This window comes from Scomber japonicus, chromosome 2 (assembly GCF_027409825.1).
Source record: "Scomber japonicus isolate fScoJap1 chromosome 2, fScoJap1.pri, whole genome shotgun sequence".
Taxonomy (NCBI): domain Eukaryota; kingdom Metazoa; phylum Chordata; class Actinopteri; order Scombriformes; family Scombridae; genus Scomber; species Scomber japonicus.
In genome coordinates, this window is record NC_070579.1 from 30,944,064 (window position 1) to 30,965,908 (window position 21,845).

General features: G+C 41.0%; 1 protein-coding gene across 3 annotated transcripts in view; it reads left to right on the forward strand.

Annotated features, from left to right (window-relative positions):
• The first annotated feature begins 3,538 nt into the window (after positions 1–3,538).
• myh11a (myosin, heavy chain 11a, smooth muscle) overlaps positions 3,539–21,845 on the forward strand; it is a 30,387-nt gene continuing 12,080 nt past the window's right edge. For 2 of the 3 annotated variants that reach the window (XM_053336075.1, XM_053336088.1), the window contains exons 1-14: positions 3,539–3,676; positions 7,015–7,379; positions 7,643–7,799; positions 13,815–13,842; positions 16,855–16,954; positions 17,083–17,109; positions 19,242–19,334; positions 19,520–19,583; positions 19,897–19,995; positions 20,167–20,310; positions 20,842–20,937; positions 21,073–21,191; positions 21,385–21,537; positions 21,660–21,833. In XM_053336075.1, the coding sequence (XP_053192050.1) occupies positions 7,038–7,379; positions 7,643–7,799; positions 13,815–13,842; positions 16,855–16,954; positions 17,083–17,109; positions 19,242–19,334; positions 19,520–19,583; positions 19,897–19,995; positions 20,167–20,310; positions 20,842–20,937; positions 21,073–21,191; positions 21,385–21,537; positions 21,660–21,833 (1,596 nt within the window). In that variant the 5' untranslated portion in view covers positions 3,539–3,676; positions 7,015–7,037. The remainder of the gene's footprint in view (positions 3,677–7,014; positions 7,380–7,642; positions 7,800–13,814; positions 13,843–16,854; positions 16,955–17,082; positions 17,110–19,241; positions 19,335–19,519; positions 19,584–19,896; positions 19,996–20,166; positions 20,311–20,841; positions 20,938–21,072; positions 21,192–21,384; positions 21,538–21,659; positions 21,834–21,845) is intronic. The other variant, XM_053336080.1, reaches the window with a different exon arrangement.

Here is a 21,845-nt window from a genome sequence, read left to right on the forward strand (position 1 = left end):
CACACGACTTAAAAGCCCCATGTTTCTGGAAATGATTATCTACAGAGCTGGCCATTTATTTTGCATCTGATTACTGATCCTGAACACTCGAGTTGTGCTTGAGTTCCACTCTCCATAACATAATCCATTTTGAACTTTATTTATCCATTCCACTCTGTCATATCTACATCTGCCAGTCTTTATTTTAGAGGCTTTGATAGGTGAAGTCATTACTCTCAAATTAGTTCATTGAAAGCATGAGGTCAGAATATTGAGCTCACAGGCTTGTTTTGCTGAATTTAGCCATGACTCTGATGGAGTAAGGAGCTGTAAAGATGAAATGTAACCACTAACCATCCCAGTAGACTGTACAACAAGATGTAATGTCCACTTAACTTTATACAGTGTCCTAATTTATTGTTTCTCAGTCCCATTAGAATCTATAATGTGTGGTTCAGTATAGTGTATAAAGGTGCTAAAAATAGAACCACAGTCAGCTTCATTTGGGACATTTGCAGTTCATCTGAATTTACATGGCTTGTTTGGACCAAACTGTATCTGCCCTTAATGGCTTAGGCCATGAGACGTCGAGCTTATTGGCACTAGATATGAGTGTTCCCTTGAAAATGGCTATATAAGCGGAGGAAGTTGAACAATGGCACATGATTGTGAAATTGGCAGTTTGCCTTATAATAGGTAGCCTTGCTCCTCCATTGTATAAATTAGTTGTGTGTAAAAGAGACAGCTGTATAAATAGTAGTGAATGCAGTGGTCTTTTGACTGCAGCAGAGCGAACTGGTGTTTGCCCCGGGGCTCAAATTAGAATGCAATTGCATTCCACTGGGGTCAAATATATCCATAAACATATTTTCTGTCTGATAGATGGCCATCTATGGACATGAGGGTGGAGAAAAACACTAAACATATGGTATGTAAGGTATCTCTGCTTTACAGTTCATGTTGTTATACATCCACATGTACGCCATCAGCTGTTGGTTTAGTTAGTAGTGGTGTTCATAAACGAGTCTCACAGAATAATTCTTCAAACCAATCATTGTTACAGTACAAAATACACTTTTAAAATTGGATTCACTGACTGCAGTTGATTCAACCATCCTTCACTCAGAGTTTTAATCCACATTCACTCCCAGCACCTCCTCTCCTTTTTGTCTCTGTGCACTTTTCATATGTTTATTAATTGCTTGGATGGGGGGGGGGGGGGGGTGCATTTTGGCCAAAGATTAGGACAGACTCATTTTTGTCGTCACAATATGTCTGCATACTTCCACTTGAGCCCATCAGGGGTTTTTTTTAGGTTTCTGTCCTCCCTTCTGCTTAAATGGATCATCAAACATCACATTAAAATTTTTCAGAAATGACCTTTTCCCCTGGCAGCAGTTTACTGCCATGCAACGCAAAAATCATCTGACAGACTGTCTGTTTAATCAGGGTGACTCAACATTGCAACTTTTCATATGTCACTCTTCTTCAGTAACAGGAGAAATATTTACAATAATATAGTCTTCATCGAGAACCAGCAGCAGATATCCCCTTGTTGCCTTGGGGATAGACAAACTGTAGACCATTTGTCACAGCTAACTACAGGTAAATAACAAGAGTTATCCCCATAGAGGCAACTTTGTTTGTTTGAACAATGCTATTGCTGCTGGACCATATTTAGTCACTGGGGCTTGGGGTGCTTGTCTGTGCTAGACTTTGAAAGTTACACAGAAAGCAGCTGAGATTCCATGCAGACCCCACTGTCCTTATATGGCACACACTGCAACCTCTCTGTTCAGTGTATCTCCTGCTTCCCTCCTCCTCTGCCTCCCTCCATCCACTCCTCCTCCTCGTCCTCCCGTCTCGTTCTTCATCCCTCCCTCTGCCTCGTCTCTCACCCTTGTTTCTCCCTAGTTTTTCAACCCTCCTTCCTCCTTCGAGAACACTGGCCCGCCTCCTTGATGTTGGCCAGAGGGAGCCCGGAGGTCCTCCATGTTGGTCTTTGGTCTGTCATCAGGTTTCACACACACACCGACATGCACAAACACACACACCGACATGCACAAACACACACACCGACACAGTGCTTCGCCTCTCTGGCACGTAACAGGCCTCGGCTATCAACCAGCAGTTTGATTTATTACAGCCAATAGAACAGTGTCCTTATATAGGAAGTTCCATTGGAAAATAGCTGGAAACAGGAGGGATGCAGCAGAAGGGGAGAGATGGAAGGGGGTAGGTCTGTTTGTGGTAGTGGAATTCGATGTGCGTAACAATATAAGGCCCATGTGTGGGATGTGCACACACACACAAAATAATCGTTATGCGAAGTATGAGTTATTTGTGTTGGGAGGGAATCTCTCTGGAGCGGTTACAGTAAAGGGGATTCCGGTTGCTGGGGACAGCTGGTTTGCCTTTTGAGGAGAGGGAGCTGATTGCATAATCTATACACTGTACAGGGTGTGGGATCTTAGCATACAACCACTGGGTTTTCCTTGTAATGGATCCATCACATAATTAGGATGCCTTTCCATTTTTTTTTTACCCAATATTTTACCCGATATGCTGTACACTATATAATCCTGAGCACACCACAAAAGCTATAGAAGCTCAAATTGAAAATACAGTGAGCGTTCGTACCTGCTGGTGAGCTCTACAAAACTTTTAACTCAAGAGGAAAGCATACAACCTCAAGTATGCAGACATAAAGCTGTGTAAAGAGCTGTTGATGAAGTGGGGATGGGTCAGACAGTAATGCTGTAATGTAACCTGAGCACTGAAATAACTTGAAATTAAAAAGGTTTTGTATTTAGATATTTTACCAATAGGTAAAAGTAGTGATAATATGCCTGTTTATGGAAAACATTTTGTCATGACACAGTTGGAAAAGCATAGGTGTAGATAAGGAAATTAATGAGTCAGGGTCAGTGTATGGTGTGAAAAATGTATGAAGAAGTTCTATGATGTGTCCTGCATTCAGTACATTATTATCAAAAAATATTCTATGTATAGGCCTATGTGTATATGTATATGTACCAAAGGAAAAAAGAATGAACTCTGTTGGGTTACATATTAGCAACCTGCACCCTTTGTGATTATACCGACACATAAACATGCATTTTAATGTTGTAGTGGCTCATGGTACCTTTATACGTGGTCATATAAGTGGAGTGCAATAAGTACAATATCCCTTCTGACATGCACTGCAGTAGGAGTATAAAGTAGCATTAAGTACAGTACATTTACTTACACTCCACTAAACAGATACAGATATTCGACACCGTATTGCACATGGCCTACAAACACACACACGTCCTATGTTCTATTTATTATATTGTGGATTTTATATCTTAATCTCATATCTTAATCCTCTGTCACTTAATGCTTTCTCATCCATTCAGCACCACTTAATTCACGTCATACTTGGCCGGGACTCGTCAACCTGCCGGTGTCCGCAGTGCGCATGCGCACAGCCTCCAAGCCTCCTGCAAGCTGAACGATGCTGCAGGAGGAGGGTCGAGTTCGTGCAGCTCCACCCTCGAGCAACAGTGCGCAGTTTAAATGGTAAGGCTCTGAATTTGACGGGGGTCATTTGGACTGTTTGTTTTTGGAGTACCTCGTCAGTGCCGGACCCTCCAAACCATATCTTTCCAAATCCAAAGTTCCACTGTTAAGACATTTCTTCATATTAGGCTGTGTAAGTATGCCTTTCTTTTTTCTCGAGTAGTGATGCTCTAAGTTAGTGCACTGTCAAACCGCATCCTCCTCACTCGAAACAAACTTAGTGTGCGTTTGAGGAAGTGGACTTTTTTTTTCATTTGAATTTTGTACATGCACGTTATGTGCATGTTAAGTGTATTGAGTAAAATGGGGATTGGTGCTAGCAATTTTTTCCTGTAATAAGACGTCATTTAGAAAATAAGCTTACCTGCATGTTGAAATATTTGAAATGAAAGTGTGTCTTTGTTTGCTATTTGCATTACTTTTCACTATTTTTCACTATTAAGAGAACATGAGGCTGTTTGGAGCACAGACAGGTGCTCATGTTACTGTAACGAGTGTATGAATCATTCTCATTAATTCTGACCAAGTGTCTGACAGAGTAAACTGCATGAATACATCTATATACAGTCTGTGGTAAAGTGTTAAGTTTTATAAAGATCTGTGAAATGTTCAATCTGCATTCACCGCACCTCAGCACAGTATAGGAAGTAAGGGGGGGGCTGAGTACCTCAGTAAAGACTGTAACCATGGAGTTTCCTGTTCTCCAAATATGGTATAAAGTTGCTTGTCTGTCAAACCGTTGAGCACTGTGGCTGGTGATGCACACGCTGGTGAGAACTGAGCTCTCACCATTTTCACATGTAACCATAAGTGATACTGTGGTGCTGAAGGTGTTTGTCAAATCTTCCATGACAGACTGATTTTATTTTATAGCTAGTTTTCTCTATATATAGTTATCCCCATTAATTATATAATATCCACAAATGAACTAGAAATAACTTCTCTATAACCATTTATGCATTCATTTTATGAATTTTAGGAAATATTCATAAAGACAAAGCAGCATTAGCGCTTCTCATTTAACCTCAGTTCACTGACGAGAACTCTCAGTAGCAGGAAGTAGACAAATCAGAACATGATGCCCAGTTTGACAAAATACCAAGGCAAAGAATGCTTGACTTATCATTTCTCGTGTTTTTTTGTATGTGTTTTCTTAACTTTTCTCAGAGCATTTATTTATCTGGTTTATTTGTATTTAAACTTTGCATGTTGCTGCCATTTTCCTGCAGTTGCATCTCAAGCAAGATCTTGTCTCTAATGGGATAAATCAAGTATTGTCATTAGTCTGTTTCAGGCTCCATCATCGAATTAAGTTCATGCTAACTATATTGTAAATCCTTGACACATTAAATCCTAATGTGTCAAGGTTTATTAACAAGATGATAGCAGGAAGAATGTCTGTGAAACAGCCAAGAAAGGAAATGACTAAAATCATTCACAGGCCCTACAGGTCACCCTCTTTCACCCACAAATAGAAAGCTCTCGTAGTCTCTTGGGTGTTTCCACTTGTTTATTATTTTGACAGAGATTATTAAATACAGAATATGTCCCATTATTGGAAACACAAGATATTTGTTGATTTTGTTCTTCTCAGCCTTAGTGTAATGCTCTTTAGACATAATAATGGTGACAGATTCGATCATCTTAACAGAAATCTGATACTGCTTTAACTTAATGGTTAAAAAGCAGATCAGTGAGTTTGTGTGCTGAGTCTTGAGATGTTCCTGTTTTATAGTGAGTTCAAATTAAACAACAGATTGTTAGTGATTAAATAAGGGTTGTCAAGTCTAACAAATGTCCTGTGTCATCCTTTAAGGTTTCAATCAGTTTGTATCAAATCATCCTGTCATCTCCACTTGAGACAGCTGACCTCAGTTCACTGGCTGATACAAATCTGTGCTGACAGAGAGAGAGAGAGAGAGAGAGAGAGAGAGAGAGAGAGAGGAGGCTTTACAAAGGTATTAAGCCTTAGTGGTGAGGAAAGTTAAAGGGAGTGAGGAGGAGGACCTAGATTGGCTACACATACTTCAGCAAGTGAGGAGGGGGCAGGAAAGGTCTGTTTACTTTCATCCAGAAAAATAGCTGCTCATCAAAGCATCAGCTGGTCCCTTCCCTTGTTTCCTCTGAAGTATGTTCGGCTCACTGGCTCATCCACTGGGTGGTTTGGTCTTGCTTGGCCGGTCCCTGGGGCACATTTATGGGCTTTCTCAGGAGGTTTGTGTTTTTTTTACATAGTTCCCACTCAATTACAGTGTATGCCAGTTTAAAGTGTGAGGCCAATCCCACCCAACACAAAGTAGTTTTAAACCCACTGGACCAAAAACATTCACACATATGTTGCAAAACACAGTGATGTATTGAAATGTTTATCAAGCCATATTTCTTACCTGCACTTCAGCAGAGTGAAGTGCAGGTGCAACTATTACTGTTTACGTTGATCAGGTGGCTCTCACAACGCCAGCACGTCCCAGACGCTAGCTCATTTAGCCATTGACTGTTGCATTTTAAAAATGAATGCCATTAGGGGCCCATATGATGCATGATTGTTGAAGCCCAGGCCCCCCACGCCCCCACAGGCTCTCTGCCTCGCTGTTATCATTTTGGAGTAAACGACGAGGCCAGCAAGAGACATACTATTCCCTATATGGGCTTTGTTAGGGAGTTCACTTGCCTTGCTGTTTAGGTCCGCAGAAAAGAGTCCTGCTCCAGAGAAGCGGTCCATATATGGTCACAGCACGAGACTGAAGCCTCCTAGCAGACAGACAGACAGAGAGAGAGAGAGAGATGGAGGGGGATAGACATGGAAAAAATGGGTGCTGTCAATTAAGCAATGACTTAACGATAAGAGTATGAGTAAAAAGCCAAAGATCATTAATGGTTTTGGAGTTCTTTCAGATAAAACTGTTGAGAAAATAGAACTGGTCTTTCTTACAGAGTTAATTAAAATCAATTTCCCCAGCCTCAATCTTCCTATCTAAATCAGGGAGGAGAATTGTTTGTGCGTCTCCCTTGTGGCGTGTGTGAAAGTGTAGGGTCAAGAGGGGGTGGAGGTCTGTGAGAATGACTGCGCTCTGGAGCTCCCCGATGGATGAAACATGTTAACCCTTTGAGTTACAGTGCAGCCACAGGCACAAGGCAACTTTAGTAGCATGTCTCCTGTCCTAAGACACGCATCACTCAGCGCAGTGTTTACTTAACCCTGTGTACAACCTGTCAGCAGAGGATCGTTGCAGTAAAAACACTTCACTGATTGCTACATCATGTCCTGTGAGATGTTAAATTTGTGTTGAAACTTATTTTCTTGCCCTCTCATCTTTATTTACTTCCTGCCTTCCTGCTTTGCTTTGTTCCCTTTTGCCTCTGGTCTTTCCTTCATTAGTTCCTTCCTTACTTTCTGCCTCCCTTCCGTCTCTGCTTCCTTTAATCGTTTTCCCCCACACTGATGCCCCATTCATTTATTCCCTCCAACAGTTGGCCCTCCGCCTTAATCCAAGATGTCTAAGAAGGCCCCAACCGAGGATGAAAAGTTCCTCTTCGTGGACAAAGATTTCCTAAACAGCCCTATGGCTCAGGCCGACTGGGCAGCCAAGAAGCTTGTGTGGGTCCCATCGGAGAAGCATGGCTTCGAGGCGGCTAGCATCAAGGAGGAGCACGGCGACGAGGTGCTGGTGGAGCTGGCTGACAACGGTAAGAAGGCAACAGTCAACAAGGATGACATCCAGAAGATGAACCCGCCCAAATTCAGCAAGGTGGAGGACATGGCTGAGCTCACCTGCCTGAACGAGGCCTCTGTGTTGCACAATCTCCGCGAGAGGTACTTCTCTGGGCTCATTTACGTAAGTATGCAGCAAAAAAAGTGATGATTCACTCACGCCGAAACACATGCATGACTACACACAAATGAGAAATGCAAGGCCTGATTCTTGACTAGCTGCTTAAAGGACCGAAAAAGCCCAAAAAGGTCATTATATCAGAGGATTCTCATGTTTCAGTCTTTTTTCTTTTGATTCCAACCTTGTTTCCACCATCTTTAATTCAAGAACACAAAGATGTACAAATAGTGCTAACATATTCTCTTCCTTGTGGTCTCTGCTCTCAGACGTACTCTGGCCTGTTCTGCGTGGTGGTGAACCCCTATAAAATGCTGCCCATCTACTCAGAGAAGATCATTGACATGTACAAAGGGAAGAAACGACATGAAGTGCCCCCTCATATCTACTCAATCACGGACAACGCCTACAGAAACATGATGCAAGGTACGACTTTTGCACCACTCACATTAAAATTGTGACCTATCTACGTCACTCATTTCCTTCTGATTGAGCAGCATGATCTATTTTGATCAGCTGGTGCATTCTGATATAGACAGCAGGGATTCACCTATAAAGCTTTAAACGGACTCACTCCTTCATATATCTCCAACCTCATGTTCCTTATACTGCATCACGTACTTTACGTTCCCTTGATGCCTGATGTTACTTAACCGTTCCTCAATTTAATAACAGCTCTTTCGGTGGTCGAGCCTTTGCCCACCGAGCTGCACCTCTTGGGAGGCAAGCTCTGCTGATCCTTTCAAATCCAGGCTGAAATCCTCTCCTAATTTCATTGGATGGAAACCCAACTCACAAACTGTTTTCCTTTTTGTCGTGTAGCTACCCCAACCCTGTTACAGTTATATAATCTCTGTTTTTAAAATGACTAACGTAAACCTTGTTTTAATACTAACAATTATACCTGTGTGTGTGAATGTATGTATTTCTTTTCTGTCATTGTTTCTATGGACTTGTTAAGTGCACAGAGACTCTCTGGGCGATTTTTAAAAAACAGAAGATGAAGTTGAAGTGTGTAAATGAAAGATATCAAACTGAGGCGCAACAAAGCAACATAAGAGCTGGTATAACTCATTAACAGCTCTCACAAATAAAGCAAACTGCAAAAGCCTGTGCAGTTGCAAGCTGCTGATAAGTGTCAAATTGAAGTGTTTGGGTGTCACTTTTAAGAGTTTTATAAGAGGGAGCTGTGGCATTAGCTGTCAAAAGTCTTGCTTCTGCGTGGGTGATGACAGCCAGCAGGCTTTTAGCTCGGTCATGTTGACAAAGTATTTAATAAAAACCACAAATTGGCCAACACTGTCATGGTGACAGATTCAAATGCAGAACTATGTTTATTAGTATGTACAGTGCATAGCAACCTCAGAGCTTCATCTGTCTACCACAAGCTCCTTACAAACGTTGCACTACAAAAAATACAACCTCGCAAAAATCTTGAAGTTGTTCGTAGAATTTGATGGCCTATTTGAGATTCAGTGTCTCGTGGAGGTGATGATAGTGGTGTTGGCAGGTTGTGCTTACAGTAAATGGCTCTTGGCTAAACCTGCAGTGGAACGACTTCAGAGTGGCTGGTTTCCCATAGAATCTGTTTCTTGTGGTTCCAGGGGGTCATGCCCACTGGATTTAATGTTGATGTGAGGATGTTCTCTCTGAGGAGTGGACATCTGGATTGAGAGATGGGTGGAGGGTAGTAAAACATTTCCTGTCTCAGCTGCATCCCCTTCCTCATTCAATTCTCCTAACTGTATTTTTTTCGCTTTTGGTCAGTGTAAATAGAGGTTTTTTTCTCAAGTGAGAAAGGAGAGTTTAAAGGTCCTATTAAATGGGCTTTAGATTTAACTTTTCTCCTTTGGTTTGAAGAGCTTCCAAATGAAACCAGTTGTTTGGATAGGACTTACATTAATCTTAAAAAGGAATTGTTTAAAGACCTTTAAAGTAGTTGGGATTATTGTCCTTACCATACCATCTCTCTGGCTGCGGATAGTGCTGCCATCGTTTTTATATGACAGAAAGGATCAGATGTATCACTTTAAAATCTATGACTACATTCTGGTAAATGTAATTACTTGTGCTGATACATAGTTACAGCAGAGAATGTTTAACAACTAAAAAGTTGCATTTTTCAATTCATTAGATTTTTTTTGTTGAGAATGTGCAGACAGCTTTCTCAGCAGTTTGAGGGTTCATAACAAATATGTCACTTATCTCTTAGTCCATTAACAGATAAAGCACAACATAGTTAATCATGAGAGAAACAAGCTGACATAAATTTGGGGTAAATTTGCTGTTTGTCAGTTTTCCAATTTAAATCATCATGATACTATGCACCACTGACACTAGAACTGATAAAAATGATGACACACTTACGTTACTCAATCAGGATGATTTGGATTATTTGACCAAGAAAACTCACTCTCAGTTTAATGTATGCTAAACAGTACATGGATAGGGTTAGTGTCCACTAGCACTTTACACACATTTGAATACTGGTTAAAGAGAAGATATTTCATTCACAGCTCATGCAAGTGCAACTTAATCTCACTCTTGAGCTATAATTTCCATTTATTTGGTGGTCTGTTTAAGCAAATACTCTGCGTGTGTTACTCATATGTGTATCAATGAGGCCTAACAAACATGTTGACAAAAGCAAAGCCCATTTTTCTTAAGAGTTTGAAACCTAAATTGTGTACGTCCATGTTTACTCACTAACAATCTTCTTCCTCTCTGCCTTTACTGACACATTGCTGCATTTCTTTCCATTGGCAGGAATGTGTATCACCTCATCTACACCTCATATCATTTGCATTCTTGTGTGTGCAGAGAGTTAACACAATTGCTTTATAGTGCTAATAGTACCTTTAATGGAATGGATACCTTCACTGGTGCCAAAATGACACCTGACACATATCTGGCAGCTGCTAGATATGATTAGAGAGCAGTGTATGCAATGCAACTGCAGCTACTTTTAGCTCTCATCTGTAGTGTCACTGTGTGAAGATATACTGCGACACTAGATTCACTAATTCAATTTGCTGAATTCTTTTGCTTATTATAAATTAGTTTTTTGTGTCTGATCATGTAGCTCAGTGATTTATTTTATTCTAAGAATGAACTGCCCGTCACTGGTATGTGTACATTGGAAGATTTTAGGTCTCACCAGGCCAGTACACAGGAAATTATTGTATTTACCACCACAGCTATGACGTATAAACACAGTGTCATGAGTAAACAAGGAGGAAGATTAATCTGTGTTTGTGTGGTTGTTTGGATTACACCCTGCATCAGGACTTGACGGCATTTTCTTCCGCTCATTCATGTAGGAGAAATACAGCTGCAACTCAGAGATCATTTTCAGTTTATCAATGAGTCAGACACCCTTCACACTACATGCAAAACAAAAAGAGTGTGTCTTAATATTCCCACATTTATTTCAGACTAAACAAATCAGACATGTGCTTATGCTCATGAAATAAGAACTGTCAGTTGATATTTAAATTTGTGGACCACCCATCCAGCTTTCAAATGTAACATGTGGTGAGTAAAACAAATGAAGGAGACAGCAGAAAAAATGACTGTAATGTTAGTTAATGGAGTCAATCTATAAAAGAGAGGCAACAAACAATAAAAAAGAAAAGACATAAAAGTTAATATTTAAAAATGACTTGTTAGATGTGACATTTACATATATACTGTATATCCAGCAGTTGCTGTTTGCAGATGTTGGAACATCGGGCTAGTAGTTGTTTCATTATTAGCCTGGATGGTGGGTTTTGAAGTATCAATATATCCCACATCTCTATCACTAGAGTTACTTGTATAGTAGCACTAACAGTTCCATATTCTCTTCTCTAGTAGTAGACCGGCAGCATCAAAGACCTTGCTCAAGGGTCCACAACGGATATGTGTTACCTCTGACCGGGAAGCAAATCCTGATCTTCTGTGTCAAAGTCAGTAGCATTAACCACTGAGCTGTCCAGCTCTAGCAGGGTCCAAGTACAACATCTGAGGTCCCTGTTCGGAAGAGTGCAGTCCTAGGAACAGCTCATTTACTGCAGAACCCTCAAACTCCCAGGTCTCTGGTAGAGGACCTGAGCTTGAGGAAGACACACCACCCCCATGGGGTGAGAGGGGGAATTTTTTTATATAAGTTAATGGCACAGTTTCTGAAGAAAAGTACTTAGGATAAGTGACTTTATTTATTTTAGTTTAAATAGTCTTCAAGGTGATAATCCCTTTCAAACCCTAATTTAAAAACACATTGTCTTGGAGGGAGTTATTACTGTTGATGCTGTGTAGTGGGATTTCCCATGATATGGTGACTAATGATGCAGGATGTTTCACAATTAGTGCTTTAGTATCAATACTTCACATGTTTGAGTGGAAGTGGTGCAGAACAACAGCAAATCGAGATAAATGTCCTGAGCTTTGAAACGTTCTCCATGTGAACTTGGCTGAGATCCCATCCCTCTTTCATGTCCACGAGATAAAAAAAACTTTCCCCGCAGCTCACGATTAACATGTTGTGTTTACAGTGCACGGTGGACAGGTGTAGAGATCATGACAAGATCAGCAATTGAGTGTTTTATTGAAACAATGAATGACTGAAACAGTTTCGCAAAACTATTCCTAAAATGTAGCTATGACGGAGGGAAAAAAAACTTTGGCACAAGAGTGAGTGTTGTTTTTGGATGTTTTACAAAAGCTCACAACTCTGGCCACATCTCTCTCTCTCTCTCTCTCTCTCTCTCTCTCTCTCTCTCTCTCTCTCTCTCTCTCTCTCTCTCTCTCTCTCTCTCTCTCTCTCTCTCTCTACATCTGACTTAATTAGGAAGTGCAGAGAAGGCCTGCATTCTCTGTGTGTGTGTGTGTGTGTGTGTGTGTGTGTGTGTGTGTTGGTGTGTGTGTGTGTGTTAGGAATGGGACCTGTGGAGCCAGAGTTGAACCTGAACGGAGAAACAGAATCCGTGCTAGTTTACAGATAAGATCAGGCTGCGTAGTGTAATTGAGTGTGCATGTGTGCGTGTGTGTGTGTGTGTGTGTGTGTGTGTGTGTGTGTGTGTGTGTGTGTGTGTGTGTGTGTGTGTGTGTGTGTGTGTGCGTGCACATCCTGTTCAAGTAGATGATAAATCACAATATGAATATTACAATGCTGCACATGACAGATGCAGTTGTGGGAGAAGAATTGTGCATGAATGGTTTGTCTTGTCTTTTTCCCACACTGGTTCATTTTTTAAGTACAGCTCTAAGACGCCGTTTACTGTAAGAGATTACATTACATGATGTACTTACACACAAAAACTGATAACAGTCATTTCTCCTTTAGCAGTAGTGATTTATATTGAAGGATAAAACTACAAAATAGCCTTACATGGACTCAGTGGATTCTCCCAAGGGTATTTTTAGAGACGGTATAATGACTCATTGCTCAGCACATCCACTGTTAAATTTCATGGTTGAAAATATACATTTTGTGGGAGTGACATGTTTCCTTTGGCATGGGGGAGCTTTCGTACATCAATTAGCCTCCCTTAAGCCTTGACCTGAGTCCCAGCTGGTGCAGTGCGAAACTTTTGTCTCCTCCTTCTGGCAGTGAGAGTAATTACACAAACACTGTTGATATTGTGACAGACCCCTGGTGCTTTTTACATGAGCCCAACCCGGCCCTGGCAACGCAACATGGTTGGGCCACACTGAGGACAACCTACTCGCCTTATTTTTTTTCCTAGTCCGCGACGAGACGCTCTACTCTGCCTCTGATTGGCTACCACTCATTGCCTTTGTTGGTTAGGTTTCAGCAGGAGGACTGAGATTGGTTAGGGTTAGAGTAAGAATATCAGGGTCAGAGCCAGTCAGAGGCAGAGTAGGGGCATGTCTTTGCAGAATGTTGTTGGGAGAACAAATAACACAGTCTGCCCTGGTAGACAGTCACCAATCATTGTTGGTTCATGTAAAAGGCATCACTACTGGTGTGCCAGTGTGGGAAAGTTGACACAGACACCAGATTTTAAAATGCCAGAGTACTGTGAAATACAGAGAGATGTACCTGACGGTGATAGGCTTAATCAGCATTGTATAAAAATGTATTTGGAAAGGGTTTAAATGTGAAAGACATTCAATTATATTCAAGTTCTGCACTTCAGCTTTATGTGCAGCACAAGACTGACCTTCTTCCAGGAGAAAAGCTTATGGTTGTACATGCAGCATGTACAGAGGTGTACTGAGCTAATTGTGCATGTCTGTATACATAAGGGGAAAAGTATAATAAGTGCCTTTAATACAAAAGTAAATAACATAGATTTGTACTTCAGGGTTTTTTTGTTTTGTTTTTGTTTCACCAGCTCATTTTAAAGTCTTCATAAGCTATCTTGACACTTGTATGGTGTAGATTGTTTTAATGCGTTGGAGTCATCTAACACTGTAAACTTTCTTTTGTCTCAACAGATCGTGAGGACCAGTCCATTCTCTGCACGTGAGTGAGAATCTGATCTGTTGCCTTCAAAATCACCTCTGTCATCTAACTTTTTTCCTAATCGTCACATAAATGCCACAAGGAGGGGATGTGTGTGTGTGTGTGTGTGTGTGTGTGTGTGTGTGTGTGTGTGTGTGTGTGCATGTGTGTGCGCGCGTGCATGTAAGAACAGTTACATAATTCTTGCATAAACAGAGTTAAACAAACGAGATAGCTCTCTGCTCTCTCAGCGCTCCAGGCCTCCACCAGCGATACCAGCAACAATGTAACACTTTGATATAAAAGTGACATTTCTTGGGGATGTTGCTGGATGGATGCTTTAGTGTTTTAGTTTGTCAGATTGTATTGCTTTGAAGTTGTGTTATATTCAAATAGAGCCAAGCTGGATGTGCTGTAATGCATTCTCAGCACTCCCAGAGGACTGTGGCCTCGTGCTACTCTCAGAAACCTCGGTCAGGAAGTATGGCCCGCATCCTGATGGAAGAACCAGATTAGCTCTCCAAATGTTTGGGTTCCATTTTGTTTACTTATTTGTTTTAAAGTAATTACTGAGGACTTTGACTGGTGGATGGGACATCCAGGGTTAAACTGGGCTGATCTTTGGACTGAACTTGACTTTTAAATGATAGAAAACAAAGTTAATTGATCATTTAACTACATGTTCTTTCTGTGTTTAGGTGTCTTAAAGGGCTTTTATTTTGTAGAACTGTTGAATGCTCAGATCATGGTCCAATTTAAATATGGTGTATTTGATGTGTAATTATAACTACTTAAAACAATTACACCAAATATGATAAAACCTTGTCTGAAAAGCCTCATCCAGCTGGTACAGGTTAACAATATGTCATTTATTATCTTTGAGTTAACAGCAGCACCTTTCTGCTCAGCATCCACTAATCCCAGTAAAGGAAATGAGAGGAAGGGATCTTATTCCTCAGTGATGTGCTCAAGGCTCTTTATACAACATTTACTGAGGCCAGGATGCAGCAAATTCTTTGATCACATCAGACCATTTCCTCAACTATCACACTTTCTTTATCAGGGAACATTGGAAAAGTTTGGTTGTATTTATCCCTGTCTGTGTCTGGGGAGGTTAGTGGTTCACATTCTGGTGTACAAGCTGTTTAAAAAAAGATAGAGTATTAAAACTATTTCAAAGTGATAAACTGGATGTGATATGACACAGCAGAGCTGAAATACAAACTCTGCCTCAGCAGAGCATCAGTCATGTCCAAGCCGTCACTTTAAGATCTTAGTTTGAACTACAGCTGGTCTCAACCTCGGCAGCTTGCTGGAGCCATATATGGGAGAAATGTTTCTGGTGCAGTTAATGGAATGTCATGTATGACATCCTCCTCCTGTGTGTGTGTGTGTGTGTGCACGTGTTTGTGTGTTTGTGTGTGTGTGTGTGTGTGGTGTGTGTGTGTGTGTGTGTGTAGACACGTGTTTAATTGTACTGTATATTTTTTGTCAGTATTGTTTTTACAGCAATCCATCATAGAGGCATTGTATCTTTATAGGGTGATGTTTAGTAAAAGTTTTTATTAATGTGTAGTCATATGGGATTTGTGTAAGTGTAATTTGTGGGGTTTCCTGTTTCAACTTGATTTTTAGGATTAGACACTAGACACAAGATCAGAAATGCGAAGTGCTCAAGTAGACACAAAAGACTACACCTGCACAAATTACAGACCACTGAGTTGAACTGATAACTCAGTGTCACCAAAACATTTAAACATGTAGCATCTTTTTTATCACACAGGGTTAGGGTTAGGGTTACTGGAATGTGTTAATGATTCTGGGATAAGATCAATGATAATATATCTCAAATTCCTCCACACAGTAGCAGGAATTTGCCATGGGAAATAGCTGGGAGCCAACTAAATCCATACTGGAGATGTTGACATTTCATCTCAGCAGGGTCACTAGTTTCCTTTGTCTGATATCCATTGCATGTGTGTGAAAGACTGGACTTGTGGAATGAAGTTAGTGGCTGTGAAGTGACAGGATGTTGCTAAAGAGTCCAGATTCACAGCCTTTTTTAGCCCTGCTGGACCTCAGATGCATCAATAGTATTAATGGGGGAATCCCCCAAATGTAGCTTCCTTGTTTTCAGGCAGTTTTCCTTGTAACAGAGTTAACAGCCCTTTAGAGAGGAATGACCTTATATACTCAGTATTTCACAGGAGAATTGACCAAATCACAACAAAACATCCTAACCTTTGAGCTATCGTTTTCTTCTGATTGTTTCTGAAACCACTGGTATTGATATGAATGGTAAGCAGGGTGTGCAGGAAGACACAGTTTGAGAGACCATCTGGAGGAAAAACTCCCATCAGAATTTGTTCAGTACTAACATCTCCCTACAGTGGGAGTCTGGATGTCTTATGTCCTTACCCGAACTGAAGGGGACAAAGTAATTAGATTCCTCTCAGGGCTGCCAAGCCCTAACGCAGAGAGCATCCCATGCCTTTTATGGACCCATGCCTGAAGATGTGTCTGTGTGCTGGGCGGCTGGCTGATGGCCCTGGGGTAGTTCAACTTTGTCTTTATAAGTGTCGAAAATCAGGGGTCATATTTCCTGGGAGTAAAATAATGTGTTCTTGCTGTTGTTCAAAAGGCTATAAATTACTTTAAAAGACAATCCACGCTTTAGGTTTTGGACTAGTGTGAGGATTTACCTTGCATTGTGTAATATAGAATATTGCCAGCTTTATCTTTTCAATGAAGTTCTCCATAATTGGGTATGAAATATGAAAGTGATAAATAATAGTTAAAAATATGTGTGCATACAGGGATCAGTGTGTGGACAGGCTGAACGAAAACATTATGCTTTGTGTCAGGCGATGCTGTAGTTATCTCTGCTGCACATGATTTACATTCAATTAAACTGGGTTACTGAAGTGTGAACGGTGTACCTGCCAGTGCTGTTTATCTTCTTTTTCTTTCTTATTCTCTCTCACTGTCTCTTCCCTGCGTCTTTTAATCCTTTTCTCTCTTTTTCCTCTCTAGCGGGGAGTCTGGCGCTGGCAAGACGGAGAACACCAAGAAGGTCATTCAGTATCTGGCTGTTGTGGCCTCCTCACACAAAGGCAAGAAGGATAGCAGTGCTGTAAGTATCCATGTGAAAAGCTCATTTCTGTATTTAAAGTAAGGATCTGTTAGTCAGTTCCCTCAGTCTTCAACATATGTAGGAAACTGCCCAGTTTAATCCTTTATATCGCCATTTCCTCCAAATAGCAACAATCAGGAACCCAGTTTGCCTACGTGAGTAAAGGGGAATGCCGGACGTGTGTTTTTGTGTGTGGTGTTTGTGTGTGTTCATTCCTTAGGTTAAAAAAAGTGCATGAAGATAGTGTCACTGAGTTACCAAAAGATTTTTTTCTGTTTGTAACTATTTTTCTTACACCAAGGGTGGATATCCTAAATCTTACTTTCTTTGAGTTAGAAGGTGTTTCCCCTAACATTTGTCATTTCTGTATCTTACCCATCGACTGATCGACAACTGATTTAGACTGCATGATCAAAATCATAGAACTGATTTGCAGTCACTTTTCAAATTTGCAAAATGTGTAGTGAAGGACGTCTAGTGTTGCTGGTTATCAGTTTGAGTTATGTGTCCTCCATCTTCAATGAACACCCTTTCACTGCCAGCGGAGATGAGGTTGCACAGCCTCCCCGGCAGTGAAAGGGTCCCTCACAGATCAAAGAGCACAAGTGTGAGCATGCCCATCTCCTGTTCTTGTCTATCAAACACCGACTTTCCCCCGCCTCCCTTCCCCTCCCCCTCCCCCTCATCCTCCCTTCCTGCCATTAGCCCTGATGTTGGGTTTTGGCTGTCTTGACCTATAGCGCTTATTGGACCTACTGGTTTGCACCATGTGGAGTTCCTGAGACTGTTTTGACATATCAAAACCCTCACTGGGCTAAAATGAGCTCAGCTACTCACTCCGAACCTTAATTAAAAACTCTTTTTGAATAGTATTTCAGATCAAGCCTGAGTAAGATTGCGACCCTCCTAACTAGATGTTGGTGGTTTGAGGTGTTAGTTTTGTGTTCATGTAGGTATCCAAAGGTTAAATTTCTGGGTCAGAGCATCACTGCGTCACCCTCGGGGTCTTTTCCCCAGAGGAAATGCTGTCCGCTGGAGGACCTTGGAGCTCCCACGGACCTCGCCTGAACAGAAATAGCTTTGAGTCAACCTCTTTTCACTGCTCTCACTTTCTTTCTCTCCTTTCTGACTCATGTTTCTTTTCTGTCTTCTTAGTATTTTATTCAGAATGTGTCCCAAAGAACTATCCTTCCCATCAGCTGTCCTTTTCCCCTTCTTGCTGTTTTCCTGTGCTCTATTTCTCTTCTTTTGTTTGTTTTTTCTTTCCTCTAGTGACTTAAATGAACAGGACCTTCCTCTCTGCTTTGCCATCTCTGATCTGCATTGCAACAGCTGGTCTGTATCTTTTCTGTTTTTCCTTAAACATTTCCAGAAAGATCTTTGACTTTTTATGACTCTTATTGGACTTGTGTCAAATAACAGCCTGTTTTTTCAACTTAAAAACACCTGTGGACATTTTACAAACTTCTGAGCATTGATCTCCATCATTAATGTCATCTCACCTTTGCCATTTTTAGTCAAACAAATTAATTATTAACACAAGACTCCTCTTCATGGCTTTAGCTCATTTACAGAGTAGCTGAGGGTGAGTGTTTTTAAGCAGGAGAATATTTAAGGTGGAGGTCCACAGCACCTGACCTTGATGCTAGCCTGACACAGACCTCTTTGATCAGGTGGATTAGCTTGATGCAGAGTGACAGGGTGTCTGCCTCATTTACCGACCATCACCCAGCTCCACCCATGAACCCACAGACTCTGCGGTCACGCTGGGAGCAAATCGCATTTCCAGAGGGCTGTTTGTAAATGAGTTTTCATATGCCAACACATTGAATACAAAGACTTTGACAGGATTCATCAAAAGTTTTGTGCTGTTAAAATGAGTCAGATGCCTTGTTTGAACCAGCATAACCCCACTCTTCCATCTCTGGTCTCTTTTTCCACATCAGCTTCTCTTCATTTTTAGCAATTTGCCTTGGGTCTGTGTTACGTAAAATACTGAAACTCAAAGGAGATTACTAAACAGTTATGTTCTCCTTTTATAACTATTTATAGACTAAGAATAATCACTGATTACTGAGGAGTTGATAAGTTAATAATAAAGTCCTTCATCTTGTTATTAGGGTTTTTATTTTCACATGTCAATGATGATATTCTTGTAAACCTACCCCAACCCATACCCACCATTAACCATCACATCCCCACCAATCACTACCTACTGCACTCCACCGCGGTAAACGACCAGTCAGTGTATAACAGTGATGTTTCTATATATCGCTGTCATCACTAGGGGGAGCTGGAGAAGCAGCTCCTGCAGGCCAATCCCATCCTGGAGGCCTTCGGAAACGCCAAGACCATCAAAAATGATAACTCCTCTCGATTTGTGAGTTGGCTATTTGTAGACAGAAATGTTATAATGTTTAGTTTTCTGAATTGTGATAATTCTTCAAGGTTCTTGCACTGTTGTCCAGAGTATTAGACAACTGTTTTATAATTTGTACTTTACACATCTTTTGCAATTCCCAACAGTTTGTCCAGTAACATCGTCTGCCCTTTTTTCTCTCACAGGGTAAATTCATCCGTATCAACTTTGATGTGACCGGCTACATTGTTGGAGCCAATATTGAAACTTGTATCCTTAATTATATTGTAAAATGTTTACATTTTGTCTACATTGTTCTCACCCTGAAAAAAGGACTTCCTTGATCTATGTAATTGCTGTTTCTACTTTTCTGTGAGAAGTTTCAGTTGCCCCTCAGGTGGTTGTGTGTCATTGCAGCTGCTTTTTTTTCAGCAGTGATCTTTAGAAATATAACTTTTTGTTGATTTAGTAGATTATCATACTCAGATTTTTTTCTTTTCATCATATTCACACAGCAGACAGTAAACCATCCACTGAGCACATTATAGTATATTTATATTCTTTAACAGCTGAATGCTCTCAGACCTACTGGAGAAGTCTCGCTGTATCAGACAGGCAAAGATTGAAAGAGCCTTTCACATTTTCTACTACATGATTGCTGGTGCCAGAGACAAGCTGCGTGGTAAGATACATATAAAATACTTTACAAAACATTTATAACATCATACTCATAAATCTCAAATCGAATCACATCTTGTTTTTTGTTTATCCAGTTGGATTTTTGAATTTGAATTTTGAAGCCAAAGTCAAAATCTTTTTTTTAAACTACTTAACCATGTGTGTTATTTTTCAGAGGAACTTCTCCTGGAGGCCTTCACTAGTTACCGCTTCCTGAGTGCGGGACATGTCCAGCTCCCCGGCCAGCAAGACGATGAGATGTACGAAGAGACTATGGAGGCAATGAACATCATGGGCTTCACCGAAGAGGAAAGAATCGGTATTAGTGATTCTCTGATTTAATCTTGGCTTGGCTTGAATAGGATGGACTGCTTGAAGTGAGATTGGATATGGTGGTTCTGATTGAATGGGTCTAGTCTACTCTTGTGTGGTCATCTATTCTAGCCTTGTCTACTTTTTTTCTTTCAAACCGATAAAGCACTATGGAGGAATTCACTAATTAAACTAAGTAAAGACTGAGAGCCAGAGAGCATGCAAACATGATAACAAGTTACTTTCAAAAGACATCTAAATATTTTGTGCAGTGTGGCTGGTGTCTATTCCTACTTAGAATGTGACTGTGGTGCATTTTATGTCTATTGGCAATAATATAAAGGCCCAAGTCTGATATAATTTTACGTAATCTTTTACTGTTTACTTTTTACTGTCATTGTAAGTAACAGTGAAATTCGACTGCATGCAAAGATAGTCCCCATTACATATTAGTCCATATCTTTCACCCACAAGTTTATCCCAAGTTTTACTACTGTTGTTTCACTAAGGAACTAACTATCACACTCATGTGTTTCAGACATCCTGAAGGTGTGCTCCACAGTCATGCAGCTGGGAAACATTGAGTTCAAGAAAGAAAGGAACCAGGAGCAGGCGACTATGCCAGACAACACCGGTAAGACATTACTACACTATTTTCTCTGGTCGATGTTTAAACAAAACAGATATACATACAAACAAGAAAAAAAAGAAAGTACATAATATCTAGTGTTCAGTATGCCAACATACATGTATCTCATCTTCTCCCTAGCGGCCCAGAAGGTGTGTCACCTGCAGGGCATCAATGTGACAGACTTTACCCGTGCCATGCTCACCCCTCGAATCAAAGTAGGCAGAGAGCTGGTGCAGAAGGCTCAGACCAAAGAACAGGTACTGCAAGAAGTGCACTGTGTGAAACTATAACAAATAGAACAAATATACTGAATTTTACAAACACTTCTTACGATCATCCAAGTTCACATCAACTTGTGTGTGTGTGTGTGTGTGTGTGTGTGTGTGTGTGTGTGTGTGTGTGTGTGTGTGTGTGTGTGTGTGTGTGTGTGTGTGTGTGTGTGTCACATAGGCTGACTTTGCTACTGAAGCCCTGGCTAAGGCTGTGTTTGAGCGCTTGTTCCGCTGGATTCTGGCCCGAGTTAACAAGGCCCTGGACAAGACCAAGCGCCAGGGAGCCTCCTTCCTGGGAATCCTTGACATTGCTGGCTTTGAAATTTTTGAGGTATGGGCATGTTGCTCTCCCATGAGTAATGTCACACCTCTCGTTCAATGTCAAATACTAAAAGGTGAGCTGACAACTTTCATGCATGATGTGTCCTCAGCTCTGTCTTTTGGTCATTGCAGGACAACTCCTTTGAGCAGCTTTGCATCAACTACACCAATGAGAAGCTGCAGCAGCTCTTCAACCACACCATGTTCATCCTGGAGCAGGAAGAGTACCAGAGGGAGGGCATCGAGTGGAATTTCATTGACTTCGGACTTGACTTGCAGCCCTGCATCGAGCTCATTGAGAGGCCTGTAAGTGGCCAT